Source organism: Drosophila miranda (assembly GCF_003369915.1).
Source record: "Drosophila miranda strain MSH22 chromosome Y unlocalized genomic scaffold, D.miranda_PacBio2.1 Contig_Y2_pilon, whole genome shotgun sequence".
Lineage (NCBI taxonomy): Eukaryota > Metazoa > Arthropoda > Insecta > Diptera > Drosophilidae > Drosophila > Drosophila miranda.
In genome coordinates, this window is record NW_022881614.1 from 157,854 (window position 1) to 185,332 (window position 27,479).

General features: G+C 47.5%; 1 protein-coding gene across 4 annotated transcripts; it reads right to left on the minus strand.

Annotated features, from left to right (window-relative positions):
• Nucleotides 1-6,984: 6,984 nt before the first annotated feature.
• LOC117185712 (RNA-binding protein fusilli-like) lies at nucleotides 6,985-26,273 on the minus strand. Of its 4 annotated transcripts, XM_033397509.1 has the most exons (13): nucleotides 26,076-26,248; nucleotides 21,495-21,897; nucleotides 17,907-18,218; nucleotides 16,107-16,383; nucleotides 15,953-16,042; nucleotides 15,830-15,884; nucleotides 13,049-13,159; nucleotides 12,639-12,909; nucleotides 12,252-12,572; nucleotides 12,024-12,170; nucleotides 11,722-11,959; nucleotides 7,529-7,764; nucleotides 6,985-7,444 (listed from the first exon to the last, which is right to left on the minus strand). In XM_033397509.1, exons 2-13 carry the CDS (start codon nucleotides 21,621-21,623, stop codon nucleotides 7,115-7,117), a joined length of 2,517 nt encoding a protein of 838 aa, XP_033253400.1. In that variant the 5' UTR covers nucleotides 21,624-21,897; nucleotides 26,076-26,248; the 3' UTR covers nucleotides 6,985-7,114. The 4 variants fall into 4 exon arrangements, with proteins under 4 accessions (XP_033253400.1, XP_033253399.1, XP_033253397.1 ...); XM_033397508.1 differs by having other exon boundaries at nucleotides 12,024-12,572; nucleotides 26,076-26,253; XM_033397506.1 differs by lacking the exons at nucleotides 6,985-7,444; nucleotides 7,529-7,764 and having other exon boundaries at nucleotides 10,024-11,959; nucleotides 12,024-12,572; nucleotides 26,076-26,273.
• Nucleotides 26,274-27,479: the final 1,206 nt, after the last annotated feature.

A 27,479-nucleotide genomic window follows, 5' to 3' on the forward strand; every position in this document is an offset into this window, starting at 1 on the left:
CATGCCCTCAGCACTCTCCACGCTGTCTTTTGCCACCTCCAGCAGAAGGTTGCCGTTTATGGTGCGGCGTAAATTGGAGACGCAGCTTCCCAGGTCGGAAAGCTGGTTGTCGTGTCGTCTGGTGACCATTGCCAGAACCTCGCTGTACGACTTCCCGGAGGCCTGAACTATGGCCGCGTCTGGGCGAGCGCGGCGTGCTGCTCTCGGCCTCTTGGCCACCACGCTCCTTTCGCTGTCCGGGATTCCGGGGCTCTTGTGCTGCCTCCTGGCGCTGGTCGTCGCCACGTCTCCGTGTGGCCGCAACGGGGCCCTTTTAAGGGTCCTCTTGGTTGCGATAGCTCCTTTTCGCTGCCTTGGGCGCGTAGGTGGGGTTCCCGGCTCCACCATTGGACCTTCGGCCACGGATGGCTGGCTAAGTCTACGCCACGGTTCGGTTTGCGCTGCGGCATCTTTCCTCCAGACGGTCGTTGTCTGCTGCTCCTTGTTTGCGTTCCGCGTGCTCTGTGAGCATTTCGGGCACAGGCCTTGGGCGTCGGAGCCTTCCTGCAGCGCGCTTCTACCCGCTGCAGCCTCTTGGCTCGATTCGATGATGTTCGAGTGCAGCTCCTTCATGCGCACGAACAGTGCTCTGGTGGCCATGTTGATGTGGCGCGTATTTTTGTCCAACATCCTGGTCTGAACCCCTATTTGCATGTGCCTGTGTGTGTGTGTGCACTTTACAGCTATTTAAAATTTAAATAATAGCAGAATATAGCGAGAAAAAAGAACAACCGCACGAAATAATAATAGATCATGTGAAATATATATTTTCAAAGCAAAAGAACGCACATACTGTATGTGGAAGAGGTATTGTGTTGGGTTGCCATTTGCGCCAATGCTTTAGTCCTGGCGCCGCGTGTTGATTTAATAGTCGTGGTCACAAGCATTATGGCATGCTCATGATTGCCCCCAAAAAATACTTGACGCATACTGCTCCCCAGCGATATGTGTGTGTGTGTGTGCATGGTGTATCGCACATTGTTCCGGCTTGGCTTTTTATGTAAATTTTCCTATATGCAATTTTTCCATTATTTATTGTGCATTTAAACAGATTACGCATACGCAACGTGGCTGTGGCAGTTCCAGTGGCAGCAAAAGGATGGGGAGGGGCATTGGGTTCGGAGCAAAGATTAACAAATCTAATGGGAAAAGGAGCAGCAGCAGCGACAGAAGTAACAGCTTGTACGGACTGCAAATTGAAAAAGCGACAAGCAATGACAATGATGGTTACGACAACGACCATGACCAGGAGTAGAAGAGGGGCATTGGGTTCGGAGCAAAGATTAACAAATCTAATGGGAAAAGGAGCAGCAGCAGCGACAGAAGTAACAGCTTGTACGGACTGCAAATTGAAAAAGCGACAAGCAATGACAATGATGGTTACGACAACGACCATGACCAGGAGTAGAAGAAGGTGCAGGACCCCCAACTGGAGGCCATCCAAGGGACAAGTAATCCTTGTTGGCAAGAAGCTAGGATCTAGTATTAAAATGGAAATTCAGCTCCCTCATATGCTCCAAAAATCTCGCTTAATTGCTGTTGTTGCTGTTATTGTTGTTGTTAGTGCCGAGTACAGGCACGGCACGGGCACTGGTGGGTTCTGCAAAGAAATTTCATGCATTCTAATTTATGCAAAGTGGGAGAAATAGCAGAAGCCGCACGGCAAAGCACAGCAGGCGAAGAGGAAAGGCTGCCTGGCCACATAGCGCCTTCAGTTTTGTTTCGTTCTGCACTTGTGCACTGCACATAAGCGCACAATGCCAAAAGCGAACAACACAAAACACAATACAACAAATACAAAAAAGAGTGGCAAAGAAAACGGTCAAAAACTTGAATAAAATTCAATACGAGAAGCCCTCCGAAATGGCTATCCCCGAAGTCAGCTGCACTGAGCTGAACTGAAACGAACCGAACCGAGCTGTTCAGGACCGCTGTTCCAAGCCAAACGGAGATGGTAGATGGGAGAAGGAACAGTCGGACGGAAGCGACAGGGCGCAGTCAGGCAAGCAGCCAGCGAGCCACTTGGCGTAAACGTAATACGTATATGGACAGCAGAAACGGCAACACGAACAACAATCGCAATGCCTTTGGCAGGGGCAAGAAGCTTGGGCAACGTGCCAGGGATCCAGAGCCGAGATGGCCCGATGCGGCACAGGGAGAAGGGTAAACGGTATTAATGGGCAGCACAAGCACAAGCACACAGGATCAACCTTCTTTTTGGCAGCAGTTGGCAAGCGTAACAGAAATTGCTGCAATGCGACTTTTTGGCTTGTGATGTCCTTTATGTATTGTATTGTATGTTGCACGTGCACCGCACCGCACCATACCACACCATTTCTGTGTCAGTCGGTGTGTGTTCGAGTGTGTGTGGCAGACAGTCCAGCAACATACAAATCACTCGAATGTTTAGGGATATTCGATTTTCGACTCGCAACTGACAGTAATCGAATACTAATGGAAAACTGTTGCTCATAAATATGCCAGACCAGCAAATCGTTGAGGGGAAAACCATCGGCAGGAGGCAGCAGATCGAGCGGAAGGAGCAGCAGAACCGATGCCAAGAACAGCTGAAGCGGTAAAAACTACAAGAGCCATTTGACTTATGAGTGCCAGCCGCCCCAGAACCCCCTCTTGGGTCAGGGGTCAACCTTCTTCCTTGGAAGGTGGCCCGTGCCAATTGCCAGAAGCATCAGCGTCGACGGCTCTTCAGCGTCATCAACACATCGTGTACGTGACTTTGCCGACAAAAATTAATAATTTCATTAGTGGCCCAGTCCCCCGTTGCAGGAGAGTGTGAAGGATGGTTGTAGGAGAAGATGACGTAGTGTCAGCGAGCGGAGGCGAAAGCCAGGGAAAAAAGGAAAGCGACAGCCCCATCAGAAGTGGGAGATAGAAAATAGAAAACAGCTGAGGGGGCAACAAAAAAAATTCTGCCACTTATCAAACAGACGCCCTCATGCACAGCCCGCCCACACACTTCCTGTCTGCCCCGATGCTATATCTGTATATCTGTCGGTCGTACGGGTCTGTCTGTCTGCCTGTCCATCCGTCCGTGCGGTTTTGTATCTCTGTGTGCGTGGGTGTGAGTGTCAAACTAACGAACCGCGCTGTCCTCTCACGCCCGGTCCCCGCCCACTGCAGTCATTTACAATACGTCTAAAAAGGCGCTGCGTGCTGTACGTGCATCAAGTGTGCTTCAAATGCACTTCATTGCCTCAGAGACACATATACACACACATACTGCTTGGAGTTCTCACACTCATACACATGCACGCCCGTATAGAGTGCTTAGGCTTTGTGTTATACAAAGTAAATGAAATCGTGTAAGAGCCAAGAGGAAAGTGGAAAAGAAAAACACAGAACACAGGGAGCCCAAGGAGTACGAGGAACACGGAGACCACGGAGGACACGGGGCACACTGGGGCAGATATCAAAAGACGTTGGCTCAGTTTGCCGCCACCTTTTAGCACTCGCAGATACTCAGAAAACACAACCCCATACAAACTTTTTTACTGACTCATGTGCTCTCTTACACAGAGATACACTCGCGCACAATCAATTACCTTAAATAGTTTATAAAATAAGCTAAAGTTGCAGGATCTCGAGGCAAAGGATTCTGAGACAGACAATCTCTAATGAAAACTTTTAATCTTGACGCACTACCCTCCGTCTCTCGCCCGGTCTCTCCTGATTCCGGTCCCGCCCCGAGACCGACCTTCTCCTAGGTTTATTTGTCCAAGATTTGTGAGCAAACATACACATAGATATCATGGACTTTTTCCTCCCAGCTTGTTCTTTCTTATTATTTCGATTTATCTCCTCTGAATGCCTTCGCCCTTCGCTTTGCAAACGGTGCACTGCAGTCATTTTACTTGTGTGCCCCCCTTGGGCAATTTTAAAGCCCCTCCACACTCCCAGGTTCAGTCCCAGTCGCAATCTTAGCCCAAGTAGTCCCTATCTCTAGCCCAACTCTGGAGCGAATGTGAGTAAGTACGCTTGAAATTTTGAGGGCAGCCAAGCGAATCTGTCAAACAGAAAATACGAGTAAATAATAAAATCAAGTTGGCAGGCTGGTAATGTGCTTGAAATTGATTTTTTGTAGCAGCAGAGGACAACAAGCGAAGACAGACTCAGGACCAGGGACAGAGACAGGACCAACAATTGGCTACGAAGAGCAAGTCTACGGCAGGATGTCTCTCGGTAAATATTTGGTCAAAAAATTGCCGTGCTGGTGTTGAGTTCGGTGTTGTTTGTAGATGGAGTCGGGCAAGGATTTAAGGCAGTTGCAGAGGACACTAAGAATAAGGGCTTAAATTTTCGCTCACAGTGAGCCAGGCGGTAGCAATGGAAAGTGGATTTTATTTCGGCTCTGACGCTGGCGCTGGAACTGGCGCTGTCAACAGAAATGCTCGCTGGAACGCAATGAAATTCCTAAATCAATAAAAGTTTCGATGGCATAATACCAAAGCGGAAGAGGTCCTTCGCCCAACTTCCTGTATGTGGCGGCGACAGCAGTCGTTGCTAACTCGGCTGCCGAATATATGCCGACGCCAATTATCCGCCCTGTTATTGCATTCCCGTTGCACTGGCTGTGCATTGGATGCAATGGGGATGGGAGCAAGGACATTTTTTATTGACTTAGTTTCGAGTGGCAGCGCCGAAAAGTTTTACAACTCTTGCAGGCAGCCATTTCTCTGCGCCACGTCTCTATTATGGGGCTGCCTACTTGGGGCGTTGTCTAGCGATAGTTTTTTCGGCTCTACGATTACAAATGAGATTTATACGGCCATTTCCGTGCCATTAGAGGAAGTGCAGTGCGCTGTGCCTAGTCAAGTGTGCGGTCGTAAAAATGCTTGCCAGACTGCGACTGCAACTCGTTCTCTCATATTTTCATCTGCCCCTCAGCGCATTAACCAACAGTTTTTCATTTACTTCTCTTGTTCGCAGGCTGACTTGTCAGCAGAAGCACGCCTAATGCACTTTTGAATGGATCCGGATCCTCCCCGGCCAGGAGGAGGTCTATTGGATGTCCAATGCAGCGGCGCCAGCCGTTGATAAATTATCATGTGAGCAAGAAAAGGATGTAGATGGCACCTGCAGCAAATGATTCTGCATAGCCCTCTTGCTCCCTTCCTGCCGGCAGTCCAGCAGTCCCACCAGCGGCGACTTTTAATCTATTTTAAATGTGCAACGGTAATGGTACGGTGCGACCGGACGATGGTTCACAACGACCGTGTCTCTTAAACTGGTCGGTGGGACTTTCGTCCGTTTGTAACGCCATTTGTCAGCGATTTATCATCATCGTCGCGCCCCAGTGCTCGTATTGGATTATTTATGATACCACCATATCGGATGTGGTCGCCGCATCTGCTATTTATAATGTCGCCTACCGATAGTGGAACTAATTGATTCACAATTTCACAATTGCACTTATTCACAATTAACAAAATAAATGATTATACCCGATACTCAAAATGAGTATTGGGGTATATTAGATTTGTGGTAAAAGTGGATGTGTGTAACGTCCAGAAGGAATCGTTTCCGACCCCATAAAGTATATATATTCTTGATCATCATCAATAGCCGAGTCGATTGAGCCCTGTCTGTCTGTCCGTCTGTCCGTTTGGCTTTCGGGAGGGACACGGCACAGTGAAGCAAGTCCACAGATTGGCAGGACACATCCTACAGGTGATGATCTAGAATACTGCAATGCAGTCTTCATTGATATGCAGCAAGCCTTCGATAGAGTTTGGCATATCGGCCTACTGAGCAAAATTAAAAAACTGTTCCCAGCACCATACTACGGTGTCCTACGATCATACTTTGGCAGCTCGGTGCAAAAGATGGAATTTAAAAGTCAACCCACTGAAGACCACCAATCCATGCTTCACCCTGAAAGCGCTCATAGACCACACCCCACCCATAAAGTTTGAAGGCGTAACTTTGGACCAACCAGAGCAAGCAAAGTATCTCGGTATCAACCTTGATAAGCGTCTTACTTTTGGTCCACACTTGAAAGCTACGGCTCGTAAATGTGGGCAAAGAATGCAGCAATTGCGGTGGCTGATTAACAGAAGAAGCACCATGTCACTGAGAGCCAAAAGAGCAGTTTATGTTCACTGTGTAGCCCCGATCTGGCTCTACGGTGTGCAGATTTGGGGTATAGCTGCCAATTCGAACTATAAACGGATACAGGTCTTGCAGAATCGCGCCATGAGGCAAATAACGAACTGCCCTTGGTACGTGCGCGGCTCCACCCTACATCGGGATTTGAATCTGCATACAGTAGAGGAGCAGATTGGAAGGCACACCAGCAGATACAGTGACAGGCTAATTAGACACCATAGTATGCTCGCCAGACGATTACTACCTGCCAGGCCTTTGAGGCGGTTGAAGAGATTGGGTTTTGCCAAAACTATTGGCCAACTCTAAGTTTCCCTCCCAATATTATAATATTATATTTTTTGTAAGTCCTCTCGCATTTAGCATTAGGTTTGGCTACCCCAATATTATTTTCCAGTGATGTTAAGATACGTTTTATGCCAAGTACGGATTCAACGCTTAATAAAAAAAAAAAAAAAAAAGGTATAAAAACAGAATTTTTATGATTTTGACTATTTAAAGTCGTGCAATTGGGAGATGTGTTACATATATTTATAGTTATTTATCTGTATATTTTTATAAATAATTGATAATATCTTTTCATTGAGAATGGTGTAACAAACAAATCAGATCTGAAACGGTCGCTTCGGCTACGTTCTGGATTCGGTTTTCCGTCTAGAATAACAGAAGAATAACAATATGGTCTAGCGTAAGGACTCAACATGGAAAATCACTCGTGTCATAAATTTCAATAACATTAACATGCAGCTAAAAATAGATAATTGTATAAATAATTTGACTATTGACTAGGCATAAATTTGTCGTATTTGCTTTTCGATCTGCTTTTTGCTATCTGCTTCTGCTCTTCTGGTTTCGTCTTTTTCTAATTGGCTAATAATTGTATATTTGGATATAGTGCAGCAGCTTGAATAAATAAAATCTTGAATTGCACGAATTGCACTGGGCGTTCTACCTACTTAGCACTAGCGGATAAGGTAATATTTAGAAATTCATGAGACGGCGGCGAGATTCCTTCCATCGTTGGTGAGGCCGTAGGAGAGGACATCGCTCCGGTTCCGTTCAAGGTAGTCGCTGGCGAAGCTCCGAGCTGGCTGGTACTAGCATATCCTAGCATCGGAATGGACAGCTTGCTGCCACTGGCCGTGGTCGTTGGAGAGAACTGTTTTGGTGGCACAAAGGACACGGCGGCCTTGGTTGTCGTGAATATCAGGCCGGCGCTGGTATGCGGAATGGCCACGCTAGGCGGTGAGAGCGGTGATGGGGGGAAGAAGTCGAGCGGATACTGAAGAGGAATTCAAATTTGTATTCTTCGGTGTATATATGTATGTAGATATGGGACCGTATCTGTACTGTAGATTTCACTCACCAGAGGCTGCGACGGCGAGTGCGCTGCCGGTTGGCTGTAGTAGGTGGTGGGCGAGACGGGCGGGCTCGGGTAGGGCCAGTAGACGAGCGGTGGCGGATAGAAGGTGGACGCTTGATGGTGATGGTGGTGGGCGTGGTGGTTTCGGGGCGTGGCCAGGAGCGGCGTGTGAGACGGCGGCGGTGCTGCCCCGTAGGCCTGGAAGGGTGGTCCGAAGTGGGCACCCAGTACAGTGGCACCTGTATGGAGACGGGAGACTCGGGGATTACTCTGAGAAACTTAAGTTCGGTTGGAAGGGAAATCTCTCTTAGGCATAATGGGGCATACTATTTTGAGGAGGGGGAGGGGGCGTAAGTGCTGTGAGTATGGCTTGGTTGAAAGGAAGAAGGACTAGACATATACAATATATATGCGTGGATTCAGATTCGTCTACATTTATAGATAATACGATAGTATTCATCAGAATTATTTGTTGCAGTTATTTTTGTTTTTATTGTTGTTCTTGTCTCACTGTTGCACTTGTTGCAGTAGCAGTAGCTGTTGTTGTTTCTGCTTTTGGGTTAGTGTGTGATCTTATCTTAGTACAAGTAATTAAATTTTGTGATTAGTAGAGGTAAAATTGTATTCAAAACACTCACCGTTTAGACGTTGCAAATGGTAGGAGACATACAAATATAGTATTGTTATTGGTATTGTATTCTTACCACCTCTTATCACCCCAGAGCCCATGAAACATTTGCGCACATACGAATAAGTTTGGACATTTGCCGATTTTTTTTTTGATTTGAATTTTGAGTTTTTTGTTTTGATTTGTTTTGTTTAATCCACCAACCTTTAGAGATACAATTTGATTATGCACCCGAAGAGCTGAAGAAGGCCAGCCTGCCAGCGGACAGAGTTACATACAAGATGCGTCTATGACTAGTACGATCGTGATGGAGATTCCATTTAGGAATACGTAAACGAGAATATTACCAAAACAGAAACAGAAACGGAAACAGAGCCCCAAACAGCAGCATCTATTGCAGCTTCCATCTCCGCTCCATCCAACTCCAACCGCTCCGAGGCGAGGCGGAGCAGCCCCGCTGAAAACGCGATCGAGTGTAAAGCTAAGCCCAGTTACATGTACATATATGAAGGAGGAGTGAGGTCGGGTGGCGTTGGATATAGTGGGAGAGAGTACGGGTACAGGGTACAGGGAATGAGGGTTACACTTAAACAAAATTATCGCGCAGAAATCGATTGATAAATGGGTTAGTAGGTTTTTCTGTTTGTGTGGATTAGTAGGTGGGGTCGATCCTCTACACTTAATCGGAGAACGAGAGAGAGGGGGCGGGTGAGAGAAAGTGTATATTACAGAGAGAGAGAGAAAGAAAGAGAAAAAGACAGGGAGAGAGAGAGCGTTGATAGTTTTTAGGCGGTATGTTGTATTTTATTGATGTAAAATAAAAATTTAAAAAATTAATCAAAGATAGATCACTAACAGCTAATGATAAAAAGATGGAATATCAAAATCGTAAAATGTGTTTCACAATAAAAACGTTGGTTGTTGGTTGCATACGAACTAGTTAAGTAAATAATTGGTTTTTTTTAAGATGTTTAAGATCTTTAAAGTGGCCGCTGGAGGAGGGTCTGTTAGCCTCATACCCATTCGGAAGCCACTCGATTGCCACAAACTCGCACTCGCAAAGAATCTACTCGTACTAAAGGCTAAAGGTTAAATTAGGCTAAGGATTAAAATCTATGCGAATCTTTCCCGTGGCTTTCATTCGTTATGCCCCTCTTAGCATTACGAAACTGAATGTTAGACGCAGCAGGAGAAGGATCAGAATCAGAAGCAGATAGATAGGAGGGAGTGAAAAGGAGTGATAGGGTTCAGGTTCAGGTGGAAGCAGACTTCCATCGTTCTATCTTCTGCGCTCTGCGTTCTTCGATCGACGTATTCGCATGTTTTTGTATGTAAGTATGTGGATGTAAGCCCGAGACACCAATTACCGTTATCACGTACATAGAGAGTAGGACACACTAGACACTAAAGCGCCCGAACGTACGATAAGCAGGTTTTATGCCTAGGACTACATACGAGTCTGTAGATGTAGATGTATATATAGACGTACATCCCTCCAAGGACTAACAACTAAATTAGTGAGGACGAGGGAAAACACACAGAAAAGGAGAGTGACAGTAATAGGAAGAGTGATAGATAGAATTATTAGAGTTCCCGTTTGCGACTAACACCAGTTACGCCCACTTAAGAGCTACACCATACTCTCAGATCTACATCTAGATTATGCTAAATATATATATATATTGTACAATGTGTGCACACACACACGATATCAAATTCAAACAACGAGATTATTCAAGTATTGAACGCATATCAGTGGATGGATTGGATTGGATTAGGGTTTGATTTGATCTAGGGTTAGCTTTTCGCATCGCATCCGCTTCAGATCACTTCAGTTCAGAACAGAGCTCAGGAAAGACACAGGAAATGATTTCAGACTGATTAAAATTAATGCCAACCAATTTTACAAGTGGTACGATCATATATCTAGGCGTTTATCGATTATGGATATTCCACATATTGTCTTACAGAATTTCGTTAAAATTTGAGCGCATGAGCCAACACCTGACGCCATTCGTAGGGGAAGTGCGAGTGTGGAGTGGTGTTTGAACCGGAAGAGACATTAAAAGTAGATTGCACTGTATGGGCGTGGGCGAGTCCCAGGCCATGCCGTACTTCCTCCACGAATGACGTTAGCCTCTGTTGATTGCCTTCGAATCGTGGGGGGGGGGGGGGAGGGGGGTTTGACAGGACTGGGAACAATGTGCTATACAGCTATGCGTCCCAGATCCCTCCCTGTCACACACGCACACGCGCACACACACACACACTCCAAGCATCCGAATGTGGAAGAAAGGTGAGCAAATCATTCTGGGATCCTCCGTTAACGTGTGTTCATATGCGTTTGAGTGAGAGGCAGTGCGACTGTATGTGCGTGTGCGCGTGTGTACGATATTATATATATGTATATGCTTAGACCATAGACAGGAATGCTTATACTCCATACAAGAAGAGTACTCATTTACTTAAGGCTACTCTCATTCCATTATCTTCCGGTAACGAAATCGATTCACTATAAAATAAAGCTCTAAAATATGTCTGGTATACATGTGTGTGTCCCTGTGGGTTGCCATGATGGAACATGATATACGTGGATCGTGGATAGATGTGTGGTTTATATGTCTATGTATATGTTTATATAGCACTCCGACGCCACTCACAATGGATTGCAAACGGAATGGAGTGAAGCGGAATGTGCACGAAGTGCTGGAGATGTCGCGAAATCGACTTGTATGCGGAGGCTTTCCTCAAATTCCCGGATTATAGTACGAGTAGCAGCTACTAGGCGTGCGAGTGAGCGCCCGCTTGGCCGCACTGGCTGCAGCCGCTGCTCCAGCCGCCTCCTGCTGAAAGGCGTTCTCGTACGACCGCTTCATCGACTGTGGCTGCACCTGAGCCTGTGCCTGGGCTTGAACCTGTGCGAGGGCCGAGGTAGACGCACTGCCAGCCGCTCCAGCTTGCATGTAGCCAAGGGGAAAGTGCGGCATGTAAGGCCGCTGCATGAACACGAACTGGGGCTGGCCTGACTGCAGCATTGCATTGGCATAGAGCTGCTGCTGCTGCTGCTGGTGCTGCTTCAGGTAGAGGGGGTGCGACTGGAGCATGGCGTTGGCGTAAAGCTGCTGCTGCTGCTCGGCGGCCAGGGCTGCGGCGGCCTGCTGGCGCACCAAAAGGCTCTGCTGGGCTATGAACTGCGCCTGCTGCTGTGCGAGCAGGGCGGGACTGGCGGCCGCCTGGGAGGAGGGCGGCGGCAGCGAGAAGTTGAGGGGGTATCCGGGTGGGGCCTGGCCCGACAGGGAGCTTAGGGCCACAGCTGCGTTCTGCAGCGAAGAGTGTGCGGCGGCGGCCGATGGCTGGGAGGCCATGAAGGAGGCCAGTCCGCCAGCGGACGCAGCAGCGGCTGAGGAGGAGCTAAGGGGCGCCAGGAGGGCTGGGGACGTGGGCAAGCCATGGTGAGCGGAGACGTAGCCCTGGGCGTGCGAATGCGAGTGTGCGTGCGGGTGTGTGTGTGAGCCGGAGATGGCCGACTGGGCGCCGGTTGAAATCGGCGGCGACTGAGCTAACATACCCGTGGATAACAGCGAGGGCTGCTTGTGGGCGTGGCCGTGGTGGGCCGGTGCCTGGGCGACGGGCGAGGCCAGTCCGCCGTTGAGGACCGTGTTCATGTCGTCGCCGGAGCACTGGAACACCTCGATGTAGCGGAACTTCTTTCCGAAGACCATGAACTGGTTGTGCTTGCGCTGGGCGCAGAGTCGCGCGGAGTCCTCCGAGTCCATCTGAATGAAGGCCTCGCCGCTGGGCTGGCCCTAGAATGACAGATGCTTGAGCAAAAGTCTCCAAAGTATAGCTGAAGGTAGATCCTCGACTCACCTGCGTATTAATCACCATATGCACGCCCTGGTAAATGATGTGCTTGGCAAAGTCATCCAGGAAGTGGAGAATGTGCTCCACCATGGCCTCGTAGGGCAGTCCGCGCAGTCTGATGCAGTTCTTTGTCGTTCCCGAAGTGATAAGGTGCTGTGGGGGATGGGGATGTGGGCACAGGTTAGCTGGGACTGGAACTGGTACGCGGCCATTGCCATGGGTGACGACACCCACCTGGGGCAGCAGGGGCAGCTGCATAGTGGGCAGCTGGGCGATTAGCGGCGGCTGGCTGTGGCTGCTTGTCTCAAAGGTCTTGGGGTCCATGGAGCGGTTTAGGACCTGCTGCACCTCGGCGGTGGTCGAGCGAAAGAGCTCGATGTATCGCTGCCCAATGGACTCACGGTGTCGCCCCAGGGCTTTCGGGGCATCCCCCTCGTTGGCGAACAGCACGAAGGCGTCTCCAGTGGCCCTCCCATCCGGCTTCTTCACGAAAAGAACGCCCTCGTTCGCATCCAGCACGTGGCAGGGCGCCTCGCCCGTGGTAAAGAAGTCGAGCTGTGGATCAAACGAGACGAAAAGATTAATTTCGTCCCTCTGGAAGGAAACTCTGATAGGACTTACCACTTGCTTGGCCGTGCAGTCGTAGGGCAGTCCCCGCATTCGAATGATCACCTGGGCCCCCTTGGATAGAAAGGCCTGCGCCTCATTGGAGGTGCCTCCGGCAATGGCGAGAAAGTCCTCGCCCGAGGCGCGGTACACCTCGATGTACCTGGCCCCGATGTGATGCTTATGCCGCTTCAGCGCCATGTCTCGGTGCTCCTGGGAGACGAAGCGTATTAGAGCCTCGCCGTTACGCCTGCCCAGTGGGGACAAACAAAGAGCGACACCGCCCCTATAGAATGGAGGGAGAAGAGAGGAGGGAAAGAAAGCCAGATTAGAGACGATCGCTTGTAATCTACAGTGACCCGCTGAACCCGCGTCTATCGGGGGCAGGCTTATCAATGGGTTGGCTTGGCCGTTCCGCTACTCACTTGGCTACGTTGAGACCACGGAAGAACTTGGCAATGTCCTGGTCGCTGCTCTGCCAGGGCAGTCCGCGGGCGCGCACTATGCAGTTGCCGTCGACCTCGTCGTCGATTGAGCTGCAATTGGATGACATTCGAATTATAACTGGAATTGGTATTGCAGTGGAAAGAGAGGACTACGTTATGCAACATGGGGAGGGGGGTGGCGTTGTCGTCTCTTTTTGTCGCTTCTTTTTGATCGCGAAACGTGACTTGGTCGACGTTTTAAAGTGCAACGAGAGTTCTCGACGATTACCAAGCCAAGGCGTACTACATACGAGTATACAAATTTTTTGCTGACTCCTAATACACACACACACCAAGAACACACACAGAGAATGTCATCCAGAAAAGGGGCCAAGCAAACAGAAACGAGGGGGAACGTTGTGAGTTGCTGCGGAGACCGCAACTCTACAGTTATACCCGATACTAAGTCAGTATGGCTCTCCTCCGGCAGACGCAGCTAATATTAAACGACACGACAAAGAGTGCGTGTGAGAGAGACAGAAAATCAGTCTGAGCGTGACGTCGGGCGCTGCGTAGCCACTGAAAATTGATTTGTTCCTTTTGGCTATAAAGATTATCTGATCTGATCCACATTCAGCAATCTGATAGATATGGTCGTTATCTATGATTCTGCGTTTTTAGTTTTCTCGAATCTGCAATATTGTGGATGCAACAGATTTTCGTCCTTTGTGTGGGCGGCAGGGGGTTGGGCGAAATTTTGAGATATACGTTTTATAGTGAGATCTAACAGGAGTGCGGATACAAAATTTGGTTACTCTAGCGCTAATAGTCTCTGAGATTTGTGAATATCCCCAGATTTTCGTCCTTTGCGGGGGCGGAAGGGGTTGTGACAAACTCGTCTCGGTCCGATATGTTAGGAGTGTGGATACCAAATTTGGTTGCTCTAGCTTTTATAGTCTCTGAGATCTAGGCGCTAATGTTTTACTCTAAGCAAAGCCACCTATGCTACGTGTGTGTTGAGAGAGACAGAGCGAGAAAAAATGAAATTGTTTTCTTGATTCTGGCTATAATAATTATACGATCTGGTTCAGATTTTGCACTCTAAAAGATATAGTTATCCTCTACGATTCTGCGCTTTCAGTTTTCTCGTATCTCTGAATTTGTGGATGCCACAGATTTTCGCCCTTTGTGGGGGCGGAAGTGGGCGGGGCAAAGTTTTGAAATATTTTTGTAGCAGTGACATATCACAGAAATCTGGATCCAAAACATCGTTGCTCTAGATCTTATAGTCTTTGAGCACTAGGCGCTGAAGGGGACGGACAGACGGACGGACGGACAGACGGACAGACGGACAGACGGACAGACAGACAGACAGACAGGGCTCAATCGACTCGGCTATTGATGCTGATCAAGAATATATATACTTTATGGGGTCGGAAACGACCGTCTCGTCTCGGTCCGATATATTAGGAGTGTGGATACCAAATTTGGTTGCTCTAGCTTTTATAGTCTCTGAGATCTAGGCGCTAATGTTTTACTCTAAGCAAAGCCGGCTATGCTACGTGTGTGTTAGAGAGAGACAGGGCGATAAAAAATGAAATTGTTTTCTTGATGCTGGCTATAATAATAATACGATCTTATTCAAATTCTGCAGTCTAAAAGATATGGTCATTCTCTACGATTCTGCGTTTTTGGTTTTCTCGTATTTTTAAAATTGTGGATGCCACAGATTTTCGTCCTTAGTGGGGGCGGAAGTGGGCGAGGCGAAGTTTTGAAATATTTTTGTAGCAGTGACATATGACAGAAAACTGGATCCAAAGCATCGTTGCTCTAGCTCTTATAGTCTTTGAGCACTAGGCGCTAATAGGGACGGACATACGGACAGACGGACGGACGGACAGACGGACAGACAGACAGACAGACATGGCTCAATAGACTCGGCTATTGATGCTGATCAAGAATATATATACTTTATGGGGTCGGAAACGATTTCTTCTGGACATCACACACATCCACTTTTACCACAAATCTAATATACCCCAATACTCATTTTGAGTATCGGGTATAAAAAAAATATGTGAAATGAAACGCAATCCGAAAGCGAAACAGAAAACAAATAAAATATGAATAATGGTGGCAGACAGACGACGAATAACCAAATCAGTTGGCTGACAGGAGTTCCAACTAATTGCCACTCCAAAGGAGTTGGAGTTGAAGGGGGAGTGGTGGTGGATTCTAGTGCAGAGTACCTTTCCACGAATTGAATATTTTTATGAGTGTATAGTTCAAAACAGACCCGGGTCCGGCAGAGGGCAAGGCGTTTCCTTCTACGCTGTTAGAATTTTCCAAGGCAATAGCGATAACAAGAGCCGTGCATTCATTCCATGCGAAACACACACAAAAGCCGACACTGGTTCACAGTTACGGCGCGATCCGATCCGTTCTGACCCGATGATCGCCTTACAGCTGGCTGGCAGTATGTACTCCACCGATTTTCTCCAAGACGCCCGAGCTCTTATCGCTCTCCAATCCAAACGGTAACTGACGAGGCAGCAACCAAAAAGACGAAGGCGACAACGACAACCACAACGACGACCACGTTCCAGCGCAGCTTCGTGCCGCCTTCCAGTGTTTGGGGTCTCTTTGAGTCGATTTTTATAGGTTCTGTTCTCGGCTTTTTGCTTTGAGTGAGTATTTTTTGGGCACTCGATGAGCTCGACAAGAATTGAATCAGCTACTCGCTTTTTGCAGTTGTTTAGTAACTAGAGGGGAGCTACTCACCAAATTCCAGGTTCCAGGTTCAGGGTGACCAGCTCGTTTGAGGCAAATTTGTGACCTGAAAAGCAAAGGAGCGTATACTTAGAGCACTCAAAACCGATAAACCGATGTGAATCGAGTACACACCTGCCAGGAGGAGGGTCTGGATCACAGTGACCATGTCGCGAGATTCGCGTATGTGGAAGCCGTTGTCCTCCACCGACGTCGTGTTGAGCTCTGTTCCAGGGGGGAAATGGATCGTGTAATTAGTAAGAGGAAGATGAAATCGACTGCCACTCACCATTCAGCATCTCTCCGATGGACTGAGGCACGGGCAGTGTGGGCGATTGCAGCATCTTCTTTATGTCCTTGACGGGGACCAGGGCCCGCGACAGATCTCCGGACTTGAAGCGCAGGAACTCTTTGCGCAGGTCGCTGAACCGATTGTAGTAGTCAGGCAGCTCCACATCCTTGGCGCAGGCCTCGCGGTGCAGGCACTGCCTCAGGGGCAGCTGACCATCCGTGATCATCTGGATGTCTGTGTCGTGCAGCGACAGAGACCGAAGGTAGTTATCGAACTGCAAGCGGGAGGGAGAGTCAACGAGTCAGTAAAATTTCCAATCAGGCGAGGGAGAGAGATCGAGGTGCAAAGGTTCAGTGGCCCCTTCATTCCAACCGCTTCTCGCCGAAAGGTGTCTCGGGTCACAGTTGGTGCCACATTTCTAGGCTGCGACTACACTCCAATGCCATTTGCCTAAACCCGTTTAGTCGACTCTGCCACCGCCATAGTTGCTGGCAATTATTGGCAATTAAACGAGCAGCAGCCAGCAACCAGCAGCAGACACCAGCGGCATTCAGCCATGTCATCGTGAGTAAAAATAACACGGCTTAATGTCGCATTACAATCCGGGGCAGGCCCCAAGAAATCGCCAGCCAGATCACAGCAATCCAATCACAAAATCCACTGATAGCATCCACCTTGGATTAGAGGGATTCGCATCTGCATCCGCAGCTGACTGCTGACTTTCGCATCCCCTCCATCTTGGCCCTTGGCTTTTTCTTGGCCCCATCGATTCAGCCAATTAGTATTTCAAGCTCGCGTTTCCTGCTCTTTTCTCTGCCATTCTCTCAGACACTTGCGTCACAAGACGCTCACGGATGCACTCCCAAGTGAGAAATGCGATGGCCAATGGGATTGATTCTAGTCTCCACCTATGCAAGCCTTTGCATAAAGTGGATTAATGGATGAAAAGGAATCCCATGAATCTACATAGATCAGAGTTCATTTAAAACCCCTTCAAGAGGCATAGAAGATGTAATCGGAGGAAATGCAAATAGTAGAATCCGCAATGAATCAGCTCTGGCCAACATTTCGCAATACTGCGCCTCTCGCTGTCATTGTCGCCTTCGCTGTCGCTGTCCGTATCGAGATCTTTTATCTGTGTCGTCGAATAATTACATATGTAAATATGTATGTGGCGTCTACAGAACGATATTTCCCGGCTCTGCCAGCTGGCAGATTTCTCTGGATGGAGGCTTACCCCAGTAGGTGTTCCTCCGACTTATTAGTGGGTCAGATAAACAGACTCGCGGGGGTGGGGTGACTGTGACCTATCCGAATCCCCAAAGGTTAGGTGGAATCAAAGAATAAATGCAATCCCCCATGACGCAGCAATAAATGCGTTCCGTACACTTATCGTGTCTCTCTCTGAAATCGTATTCTGAATCCGAATTCTAGTCCGAATCGGTTCTTATCAGATACAGTGGTACCTCAGGTACCACGCAACACCATTAATGTCATTCATCTTTGCCTGTTGGCAGACCGTAACTCGATGCCTGCCCCATTAATACTTTGGAGTGGGTTCAGAGTTCTGGCAGCGACTCACTTTGAGGGTGGGTTCCATAAATAGCTCTCATCTCTCCACCCCTTCCTTCACTTTCTCTTTCCCCCGCACTCCTCTAGATCTGCAGCGGCTCGGTGTGTGGTGTAGGCCTAATCTTATCGGATTTGGGAGCCGGTTCCACCTGATAACAACAAATCCAAACAGAACCCAAACAACGTGCTCTACCTTTCCACTCTCTCCACCTAGAGAATACGTACCTCCTCGATGGCTTCGTTGAGCGGTTTTCCCGCTGCCTGGGCCTCGGCTATCGGCAGAATCAGCTCGCTGCTGTTCTCGAGAACGCCATTCGCTGAGCTGCTTCCATTCCCCGTTCCGCTGCCGATGCTGCTCGAGGCGCTGCTATTCGCATTGACATTGCCATTGATGGCTCCGATGTCAATGCCCGCCAGGGGCGGGGAGCAGGCCGTGTTGCTGCTGGTGACGTTCGAGGTGTCCGAGGAGGTCGAGGTGGTGCGGTCTTTGATGAAGTAGCCATCGGGCCGGACGAGTATTTGTTTGGTGCCGATGATCTGTAGAGGGGAGATTTGGATGGCAGCATTAGTGGGAATTACTTTGAGTTGCTACCTAATCAAAGTAATGTCTGTGTAAGCATGACTGCTGTTCCCCCTACGCTTATCAAGTGGGGCACGGGCACGGGCACGGGTACGGACCCGGCAACGGCACTCTGCTCTTGGCCACAACAACGGTTCCTATCTCTAACATCCGATAGTGGAGTACACCTGCGAATCACTAGCAAAGCTTCTGGATTTTTCTTAGCCTCCAAATGAGTACCTTCGTGTCTCCCCTACCCCTGGGGGCAACAAGATTGGAACTTGCGTCAGCGGATATGCAAAGGAGACGATACGAATCGGAATCGGAGCCAGCTGTATCCCCTGCAGGTAGTTTGGCCCTATGCTAATGGATCGCTGGGCCCTGGTCAGACTGGGTGGTGGGGGTTGCTGAGGCAAAAGGAGACCTAAAATTTTACTTTTCTTTGTTTTCCGATTTGAGTGCCAGCGATTTGCATAGCCATTGAATGCCTGAACAATACGGAGGATCGGCACAGAGATAATTAAATATTTATGAGTGTCGGTCATGTTAAATTCATCGAAGAGCCCTGGCACTACACCACACATTGGGTTTTGAGTTTGAGGTTAAGCCCGCCGCTAATTATGCCGATTCGAATTTTCGAATGGATGTCCCCGATTGCGATGGATGGGAAGTCGTTGCATTTAGCCACACTTGATAATTAGTTCGACGTAATCTGTGGCCATGAATGAAATTTCAGTTAAATTTAAGCTGAATTCTCGCCCGAGCCAAGAGCTCCAATTTTTAGAGAAGTGGAGCCAGAGAGCAGAGATTCTCAGAGAATCCCCGCACTTTCCCCACTCTGGCGACTGTTTGCAGTTTGTTATCGAATGTTAATTAACTTTAATTGTTGCCATACCAGTCACAACTAGCCTGCAATTAACATGCCAATTACTGCGCCTGTGTGCTGTACATGTTCCACGTATCAAATCAAGTAAATTGCTACTCAACAAGAAATCTATAACTGAGAAATCCAATAGACATGGAAACGGTTCACCATCGCCTGAGATCGCTCTCAGAGCGAGTCTCCATTTTGAAAAGCGAGACACTCTAATCTTCGTCGTTCTACTTCGGACTGTTCAGATACGTATATTAATATCATCCGAGTATACCCTTCCATACCAGTCCAAGCCTGCTTCATTAGGCATTACAATTGATGTCGGAATCGGAAAGCATATTGCCCATTATCATTATTATATAATCCAATAATAATTTGCCTGTGATTTCTATGTCTGGCCAAGTCCAACCGCCCTCACGATTCCCGTCACGATGACGATGACGAAGGCGTTGCGGATGGCTGACCTGTCCCGCCCGCGAAGCACTGGCCAAATGAAGCACTTTATTACGTTATCAGTCCGAAATTGCTTCCCATATATGTAGATAGGACGGGACATCGCTTCGGGTCCAGGCGGATTCCACCAGACGCGCATTGCCGTTCATCCATTATGTGGCTTACCAAATTACCATAAATTTGGCGCTGACTTTATTTGGTATTCAAATTTTCGTAGAATATATTCCAGAAAATTATATTTTATTCAGATGTCTCCTCTGGTCTGGTCTGGTCTGGTCTAGGGGCCCCTCAATAAAGCGTAAAGGGGGTATCTACGGGGAGGAATAGGATTTCGGAGAAATTCAAGCGAAGCTTGACCCCCATGAAATACTAATAATTCCACTAATAACATCTTTTCGAATGGCTTCCGCGGCGGGGACTCACCGAACAGATTAGCAGGCAATGCCACTGCCGCAGATGCTGTCTCTGACTCTGCCCCTGCCGCCATTAAATGCCACTTAAGCGGTATAGAAGTTGGAGGAGAGGCTGCATTTGCTGAAAGGTTGCGTGCTCCGTTTGGCCACTCATAGAATCGAGACAATGTCAACTTCGTGTGCAGGCAAACAATAGGTAAATGCCCGTAAATATCTTCAAGAGCTATCCCTCTTCCAACTACCACTCCCACTCCTCCCCTAACCCAAATGGCGGAAAATGGCAACGATTTCCATCATGGGCTAGAGACAACAACCTTATATCGGCTGGTACTTATATCTAGTGCCCAAACACGCAGCCTCCTCTGGCAATTGACTGGCCGCCACGTAACTCTGTCCAGCTCCATCCAACCTTCGAGACAACGACATCCAGCGACATCCAAGTTTGTGTGCAGTCAAGACTGTCGTCGAGTATTGGGCAAATAGAATTGCGATTTGAAAACATCATTGAAACCAGGGGCAGGGGAGGAGACTCCCGCAGGGGAAAGCAGATGATACTAATAGGGTGATTATATTGGATTGGTTTGGATCAGATTGGATTGGAACGGATGGGAGATACACTGACGACACTGGGACTCTCGAGACATCTCCATCTCAATCTCAGTCCAAAATCAAACCATTACATCATTTTCATTTTTTAGATTGTGTACTTTCTTGGAAAACTTAGCTTTGGAGCCAAAGCAAACAGTTTTTAATGGCTGTTTCTCTCGAGTTGAGTCAAGTCGGACTGTCTCGGGCGATAGTTTGTTGAGGGACTTCGTAATGCCGTGCGAGGGTCTACGAGAAGGTTGCATCGCCATCGCCCTCCCTCGGATTTTTAGAGCTTTTTTCCAAACAATTAGTGTCAAACGCTTGGAAAACTTAAAATATGCAAATATCCATCTATGTCTACAATATAATGTTTCCCTCCGTTTGGGATGGACTTACAAAAACATAATCAAACACTTCTACTTTAGGAGATCCTTTTTGGAGGATCCCAAATTGATAGAGATTGCTCGATTCTTTACTCTCTTTGAATATAGTTGCACTTATTTGAATTTAAATCTCTGGTGATTAATGTTCTAAGGGGTATTCCCGGCTTCGGATTTCTCTGTTGCGTTTTCTTCGCCTTGGTTTTTGGTGGCGAATCAAAGGCAAGAGAGTTTTGTTTTCGTTGCTTTTGTAACATAATCAACGAGGGACACACCATACCAAACCACTCCATACCACGCCACACAGTTGAAACTGCAGTATGCTCATGAGTGGGTGTGTGTGAGTGCGTCGTTGTGTAAGTGGGGGACCGTTATCGCACAGCATTCATTAATTAAGGCCTCGACGAAAGCCCGAGCTAGCGATCGAGCAAGAGACCGAGTCGAGCGAATGATGAGCCGTCAAACAAAATGGTGAACAGTGGGCGGCGCCAGATAGATCAGAGAGGGGCGGTGCCGGTATCCCCTTACGAATGCTCAATAACTCACCTGACCCGTGGCGACCTCCAGCAGAACGAAGACGAGCAGTATGATCTCCTTCTCGTCAGATCCAAGTCCGGGTCCATTCTGGCCACAGGTGGCGATGTACAGGGAGACAACGTGCTCGGGCACCTGCATCTTATGTTTCTCTCTCGCTGGAGCTGAAGTTGGTGCTGGAGCTGTTGATGCTTAATGATGGTTTAATTATCTTTGAGGAGATCGATCTGGCTATTGATGCTGCTGCTGCTGCGGCTGCTGATGATAATAATGATTTGGCCACATTCCAGCGTTCAGTGCTTTGGTGTTTGGGGTTCCGGGCGGTTCCGTGCTTCTAGCGGACTTCAAGCACTATCTTACTGTGCTGGCTTAGCGGGACTGCATCTCACGGCTGCCTCTCGGCCATTAGCTGTGCCTGCGAATGGAACAGAAGAACGAGAGTTGGCATGGTTGCACAAGGCACTTGGACTTTAAGCGTATACCCGCCCGGCCGCTGGCCATATAAAAACACTAATTACGAGTGCGTTCAAGAAATGTCAAACAAAGCGAATTGGCTCGTACTTAAAAATTTCCAAACCAACAAATCGAAAATAAACGAAACAAAAAACGGGAAAAAAACAAATAAAAAAACAAAGTACGGAAAACAAAAAAAAAAATCAAAAAACGAAAGTCAAAGTCCGACGACTATTCGTGAAACTTGCCAAGGCTTGACACTTTGACACCTTGAATATGCAATTCAATCAGCTGTCCAGGTTTTCAGTTTGTTTTGCCAGTAGTTTTCTGGTTTCCTTGTTCCCCTGAATGGAGCTTCCAGCATGGAATGGAGCAAGTTCAGCGTGCAGCTTTGCCGCCGTTCACTTGCATTTGTAGTACCTTCTAAGACTGGTGCTACTGCTACCATTGCATTGACGTCAAAAGGGTCAAATTGAAATTAAAGTATTAACCCGCATGGCGATTTGCAATTTAATTTCGCTCCACGACAAAGGGGAAATACGGCGAAAACGACAACGCCAACGACGAAAAATTACAGTGCAATGTTATGAGAATTTTTAATGTGAAAATTTTTACTTTTAATGAGAACAGAAAAACACTCCAGAGCCCAAGCAACAGACCAGCTGACTGTCTTTCCGACTCTCTGTCCTACTCACAGGCTGACTGGCTCGCTGACTTACTGGCAAAGTTAATCAAGATGGCGCTCATGGGTTAATCGTGGTGCGCAAGCGCTGTCGCTGCTCACTGCTATCTGCTCTGTCCTCAGTTTCTGTGTGGAGCGGAGCGCACTTTATGAGATTACTCTTTGTTGCAATTAAATTTTAAAATAATGCATATGTACGTGCAAAAGGCCAAGCATTCGTAATTAAGCCAGAAGCTAAAGCACTTCCCGCGGGTCGAGTTGGGTCCGATCCGATTCGAGTCGAGTGGGATCTGCGAGTACTACGAGTACTATATGAACATACATATATGGCATATCGCTCGGCTCGGCTTGCTTTAATGTCCCACACTTGCCTAATATCTCAAACTGCTTAAGCAGATTTATTATCTCTCCCTCTCTCTCCCTTTTTGCCCTGTTTCCACCTGGTCGATAGCTCACTGGAGGGGTAGGATGGGGAGGCAGCTTAGTTGACTCTTTTCACTCTCGGCTTCCTTCATCCCAGCCTTGGTGGCTTTAGAGTGACCATCTTTTAATGAGCGATTGCGGTTGTGTGCTTGTGCAATCTTGTGCAATTTATGACGTGTGCTTTTTACTGTTTTACTGTATGCTTTTTGCATCGCCGCCCTCCCCGTATACGCCCTGTGCCCATTTTTGCCGCTACTATCACACGATGAGTGGATTCCCACGTTTGGCGAGCCCCAGATACGCCCTAAAGAACTCTTTGGGGGGTGCCCACCATGGGATAGAGTCACTAGCTATAACTTTAAACTTTAAGCTTCAGACAGCCAAAAGCCCCCGTGTGCGATCCCTAGGGTCAGGTTCACGGCAACCGTCTGCCTGTTGACCCCCGAATCAATGTCGCAATGGAAAATTTGTTCTAAAGTAGTTTATTTCCTGTTCTGGACTGTTTCTTTCGAGTACTTAAGCCGAAAACCCTAGAAAACTTCTTGATCTACTAATCGGACCACCACTTTTATCATAAGTCGAGGAATGGCAAGGGGAACAGTACTGTTATATATGAAAGTTCTTACTTTCGTTGTGCACTTGAGAAACCGGGAATACCCTCCCTCCCTGAACGTACGCTTTTCATAAATGAATAACGGTTCACGCGTTTGGGCCCAATTAAGATGGACCGCACGAATGGGTCAGATGACAATGGAACAGGGCTGGAGCATAAAAAGAAGAAACTTAAAATAACCGACTATAACGCAAAATCAAACTAAACGGAGACGAAGCCCAAGTGGAAGCCAAAGCCGAAGCCGAAGACCGGACCACGACTGGTGGCCGTTACGCTTTTAAAAGACAATACAATAAAGCTGGTGATTAAATATAAATTAGTGACAGGCGCAGCAGCAAAAGCAACAAGAGCAACAAAAAGCCAATGCAATTAATGAATTGTTGCCTGCAGATTGGTAAACCAGAAAGCAAGTAGCGAGTTTTTTTTTTTGCTTGTCTCTTTTCAACACGTTGTATACATATTGGACTTGTGGCTTTTTTACAATTTTTGGTGTTTATTGCACTTTCTTTTCTCGCCTACACGCTCACACCAGTGTGTGTAGTTGTGTTGATGTTTGTATGGTATCTTGTATTGTTAGCACCCAATGCCTGCACTGCCTTGGCGTCTAGTTGCTTTGATTAGAAACTAGTACACTTGCTTAGACCGCGATCTTAATACCAACATACGGACGAAGGGGAGTCAGAGCGGGTATGGATCGGAGCGTTAGCGCCGACGTCGGCGTATACAAGCAAACGAAAAACAAGTCACTTTTTGCCTCCACTGCTGCTGCTGCTGCTTCTTCTTCTCCTGTTACTACTACTTTTAGCTGTTGTCTTTTTTCTAGTTTTTGGCCGGAGCGAGAGAGGTGTGTGAGTAAGTGTGTATCTGCGTGTATGTGTGTCCAGCTCTTCGACTCAAGCGACCGTCGCGTCCGTTTTGATCCAAGCTGGGAGACAGCACAGAATATTCAGATATATTTTGGTATAATTCGTTTTAAAACCATAGGATAGCTAAGAATCTTAATTTTCCTGCGATGTGAAATAAACGAGCGACGATGGAGCGCGCGCAACGAACCGAACCTGCCTCGACGAACATTCGAACGGTAATTCGCGCTCTTTTCCTAACAAGAATATATATATGGTACATATATATACAGCTGCGGCGAAAAAAATAGCGCCATGAAGTAAATCATGCCCATCCGATTATGTTTGTTTCTCTATTTCTAATGATTTAACATATGAGTCAGGGGTATTATTCTACATTAGGTAGTGGTCTCACATAAGATCAAGACCCTTTTCCACCAAAAAATAGATGTTGGCATTCATCGGACCACAGGATGTTTCTCCATTTATACTTGGGCCAACTTTAGTGCTATTTTGCATACTCAATTTTTTCCCCCATTCCTTCCCGTCAAAAGTGGACTTTTCCTCGGACACCCATTTTACGTTCTTGTAAGCAAGATCTAGCTTTCTTAGTATTTGGCGATTTCTTACGATTCCTTTTTAGCTCTGTGGCCAAATTAAATGGGTCCTCTTTGCTATCACGAACCAGTAGTTTTACCGGAAATGGGAATATCGCGGCCTTTGTCCGCGTGTCTCTTGTTGGAAGCATATTTTAAAGAATTGCGAATTTAATTCACAAAAGCGTTTTCAGTGCTATTTTTGTTGGTGTTCCATAAAGACTGTTGTGACTAGCAGTGCTATTTTTTCGCCGCTACTGTATATACGTGGCCACCACTACATCCGAGAGAGAAAAACCCACCGAGAGAGGACAAAAACTGATCCCCCCACAGGTAGGTGCGAAGGTAAATGAGCTGCGCTCAACGTGTGTGATTCGAGTGTTTGTGCGCAAGAGCGCAACCTACTGGAGAGAGCGCGCTCCGCGGGAGCTTGCGCCTTTGGCTCAGGTGTATGGAGGTGGTGGTGGAATGCCAAGCCAGATTCCAGCACGCACACGCAGTCCATGTAAAACCCGAATGCTCTCTTGAGTCTGTTTGCCAATAGGCATATGTACATATGAATGTACATACATATGTACCTTCAAGTTGGTTGGTGGCCCGTAAACAAACTCCGCAGAGACGAGAGAGTTGACAAAGCTCGAATGGAACTGCATTTCGAATAGAGCTTTGCCAAAGCACACCGTTATTTTGGCTTGGCCCAAGCTTTGCGCTGTGATTGCAACGACGCCTCTGCCCGACCCCCCTCCTCGCTTGTAGTTTTCCCACGCTACGCAAGACAGTTACGCTCAATGAGCGTGACACGCTCGCTCTCTTTCTCTGTCATTCTCTCTCAAAAAGTTACCTGTTCCGCCTGCTCCGCTCCACCAATACCAACACAACAAGCGCACCCGCACGCATACACCTGTACTTTTTACGTTGTGTTTGTGCACCGCCGCTCTTCCTCTTCGCTTGCTCAACTACCAACAAAACTGCCTACGTACATACCTGTTTGTTTTTCGGGGGCAGTGCTAGAGGCTCGAACATTATATAGATTCACTTTTGGCCATCGGTTGGCTATTTTATATATTCGAATATTAATCCACTACTTAATTATAAGACTCTTTAGATCGTTGGCGGAGCTGCTGTAGCGCCACAAGCAACAAGCGACGACGGCGACCTAATGGCTAACACTTGAGGAATCCAAACGCGTTTTGGTCTAAACGGTAGGCAGAGAGCGACTGTAGATATATAGAGAGACAGAGAGAGGGAGTGCATTTCTGTGTGCGTGGGTCGCTTACCTGTGCGTTAGAGCTAGCCGCGTGACACGGTTGAAAGCTACGATAAGTATCGGCTTATTCCTGAAAGAACGGACATTCCGTATGTCAGGCTGAAAAGTTGTAGCATATTGGGTATTAGAAACCTTCAAGGAAGGCTGAGCAGGTGATGGTTCGTCTCCCGTCCGGGCACGTGCTTGTTCCGGCTTCCGTCTCATCGGCAAGATATGGGGGGTTTTTATTTCCCAGGACGGACGGGACACAGCTCTACTCCAACAATAATACAGATACAGTAACGTTCATTAAAATTTCACGTGCAGCGAAGTATCGGACACAAATACGAACATGAGCAAATACACCTAACCACGAACACGGACACATACACACATACGCATCGTGACACGGTGTTGTTGTGACCACTTATGCCCACCCTACCATGATCACCGCTCCCGTTTCATCCGGTGATCCCATAAAGAAGGCTTTTACAGCCTTCTATACAACCACATTACCCTCCTTTGCCCAGCATGGCCCCCGCATATAGAACTCTAGCACCAATTCATGTTAAATACTATATTTCATATTGAACAATCGAGCGCGCATCGCAACTAGTAACTAATTAAATGATTAACTCTTAATCATACCATTTCGATAGAAATATAACTTACAAATTAAAAGAAGGCAGTGTAACTTTTTATATTGGGTAAATAGATAAATAATTAAATATGCAAACGAAAGGCTATTCAGGGAATGTAAAACTGTGCGCAGCGATCGGTAGGGCAGGTCAGTTATTTAATTGCATTAATTGCAAACAAACGCAAGCAGAAAGCAGAAAAGAGAGTCAGAGCGACCAGCCTCGCCTCTTCGCTTTTGCGCCTGGTTCGTAAGAGAACTTCTTATGCGCGGCGTATGGTTGCGCTTGTGGTAGCCAGCGCGGCATAAGGGAGAGCGCACAGCCTCTCTTAGGCGAAGAAGCTCTTGACTACGTGAGGTTTTTTTCCTGGTTATGCAATAACTCGTTCTTACGTCGTTCCTTTGATTGGTTTCAATAAACCCGTTGAAACAGCGATGAAAGCGCTTCCATGGACTGCGGCAACGTTCCTAAAACGAAAACTGGAGAAATAATTTTACAAAAAAA

What these genes read in the sequence shown, in the direction of transcription:
- LOC117185712 (XM_033397506.1), bottom strand. Translation starts at nt 21,623, where the DNA reads ATGCAGGTGCCCGAGCACGTTGTCTCCCTGTACATCGCCACCTGTGGC. An exon ending in TGGAGGTCGCCACGGGTCAG is followed by an intron (nt 18,219 to 21,494) that starts GTGAGTTATTGA and finishes TCCCCTCTACAG; the next exon opens with ATCATCGGCACCAAACAAAT. An exon ending in CATCGGAGAGATGCTGAATG is followed by an intron (nt 16,043 to 16,106) that starts GTGAGTGGCAGT and finishes CCCCTGGAACAG; the next exon opens with AGCTCAACACGACGTCGGTG.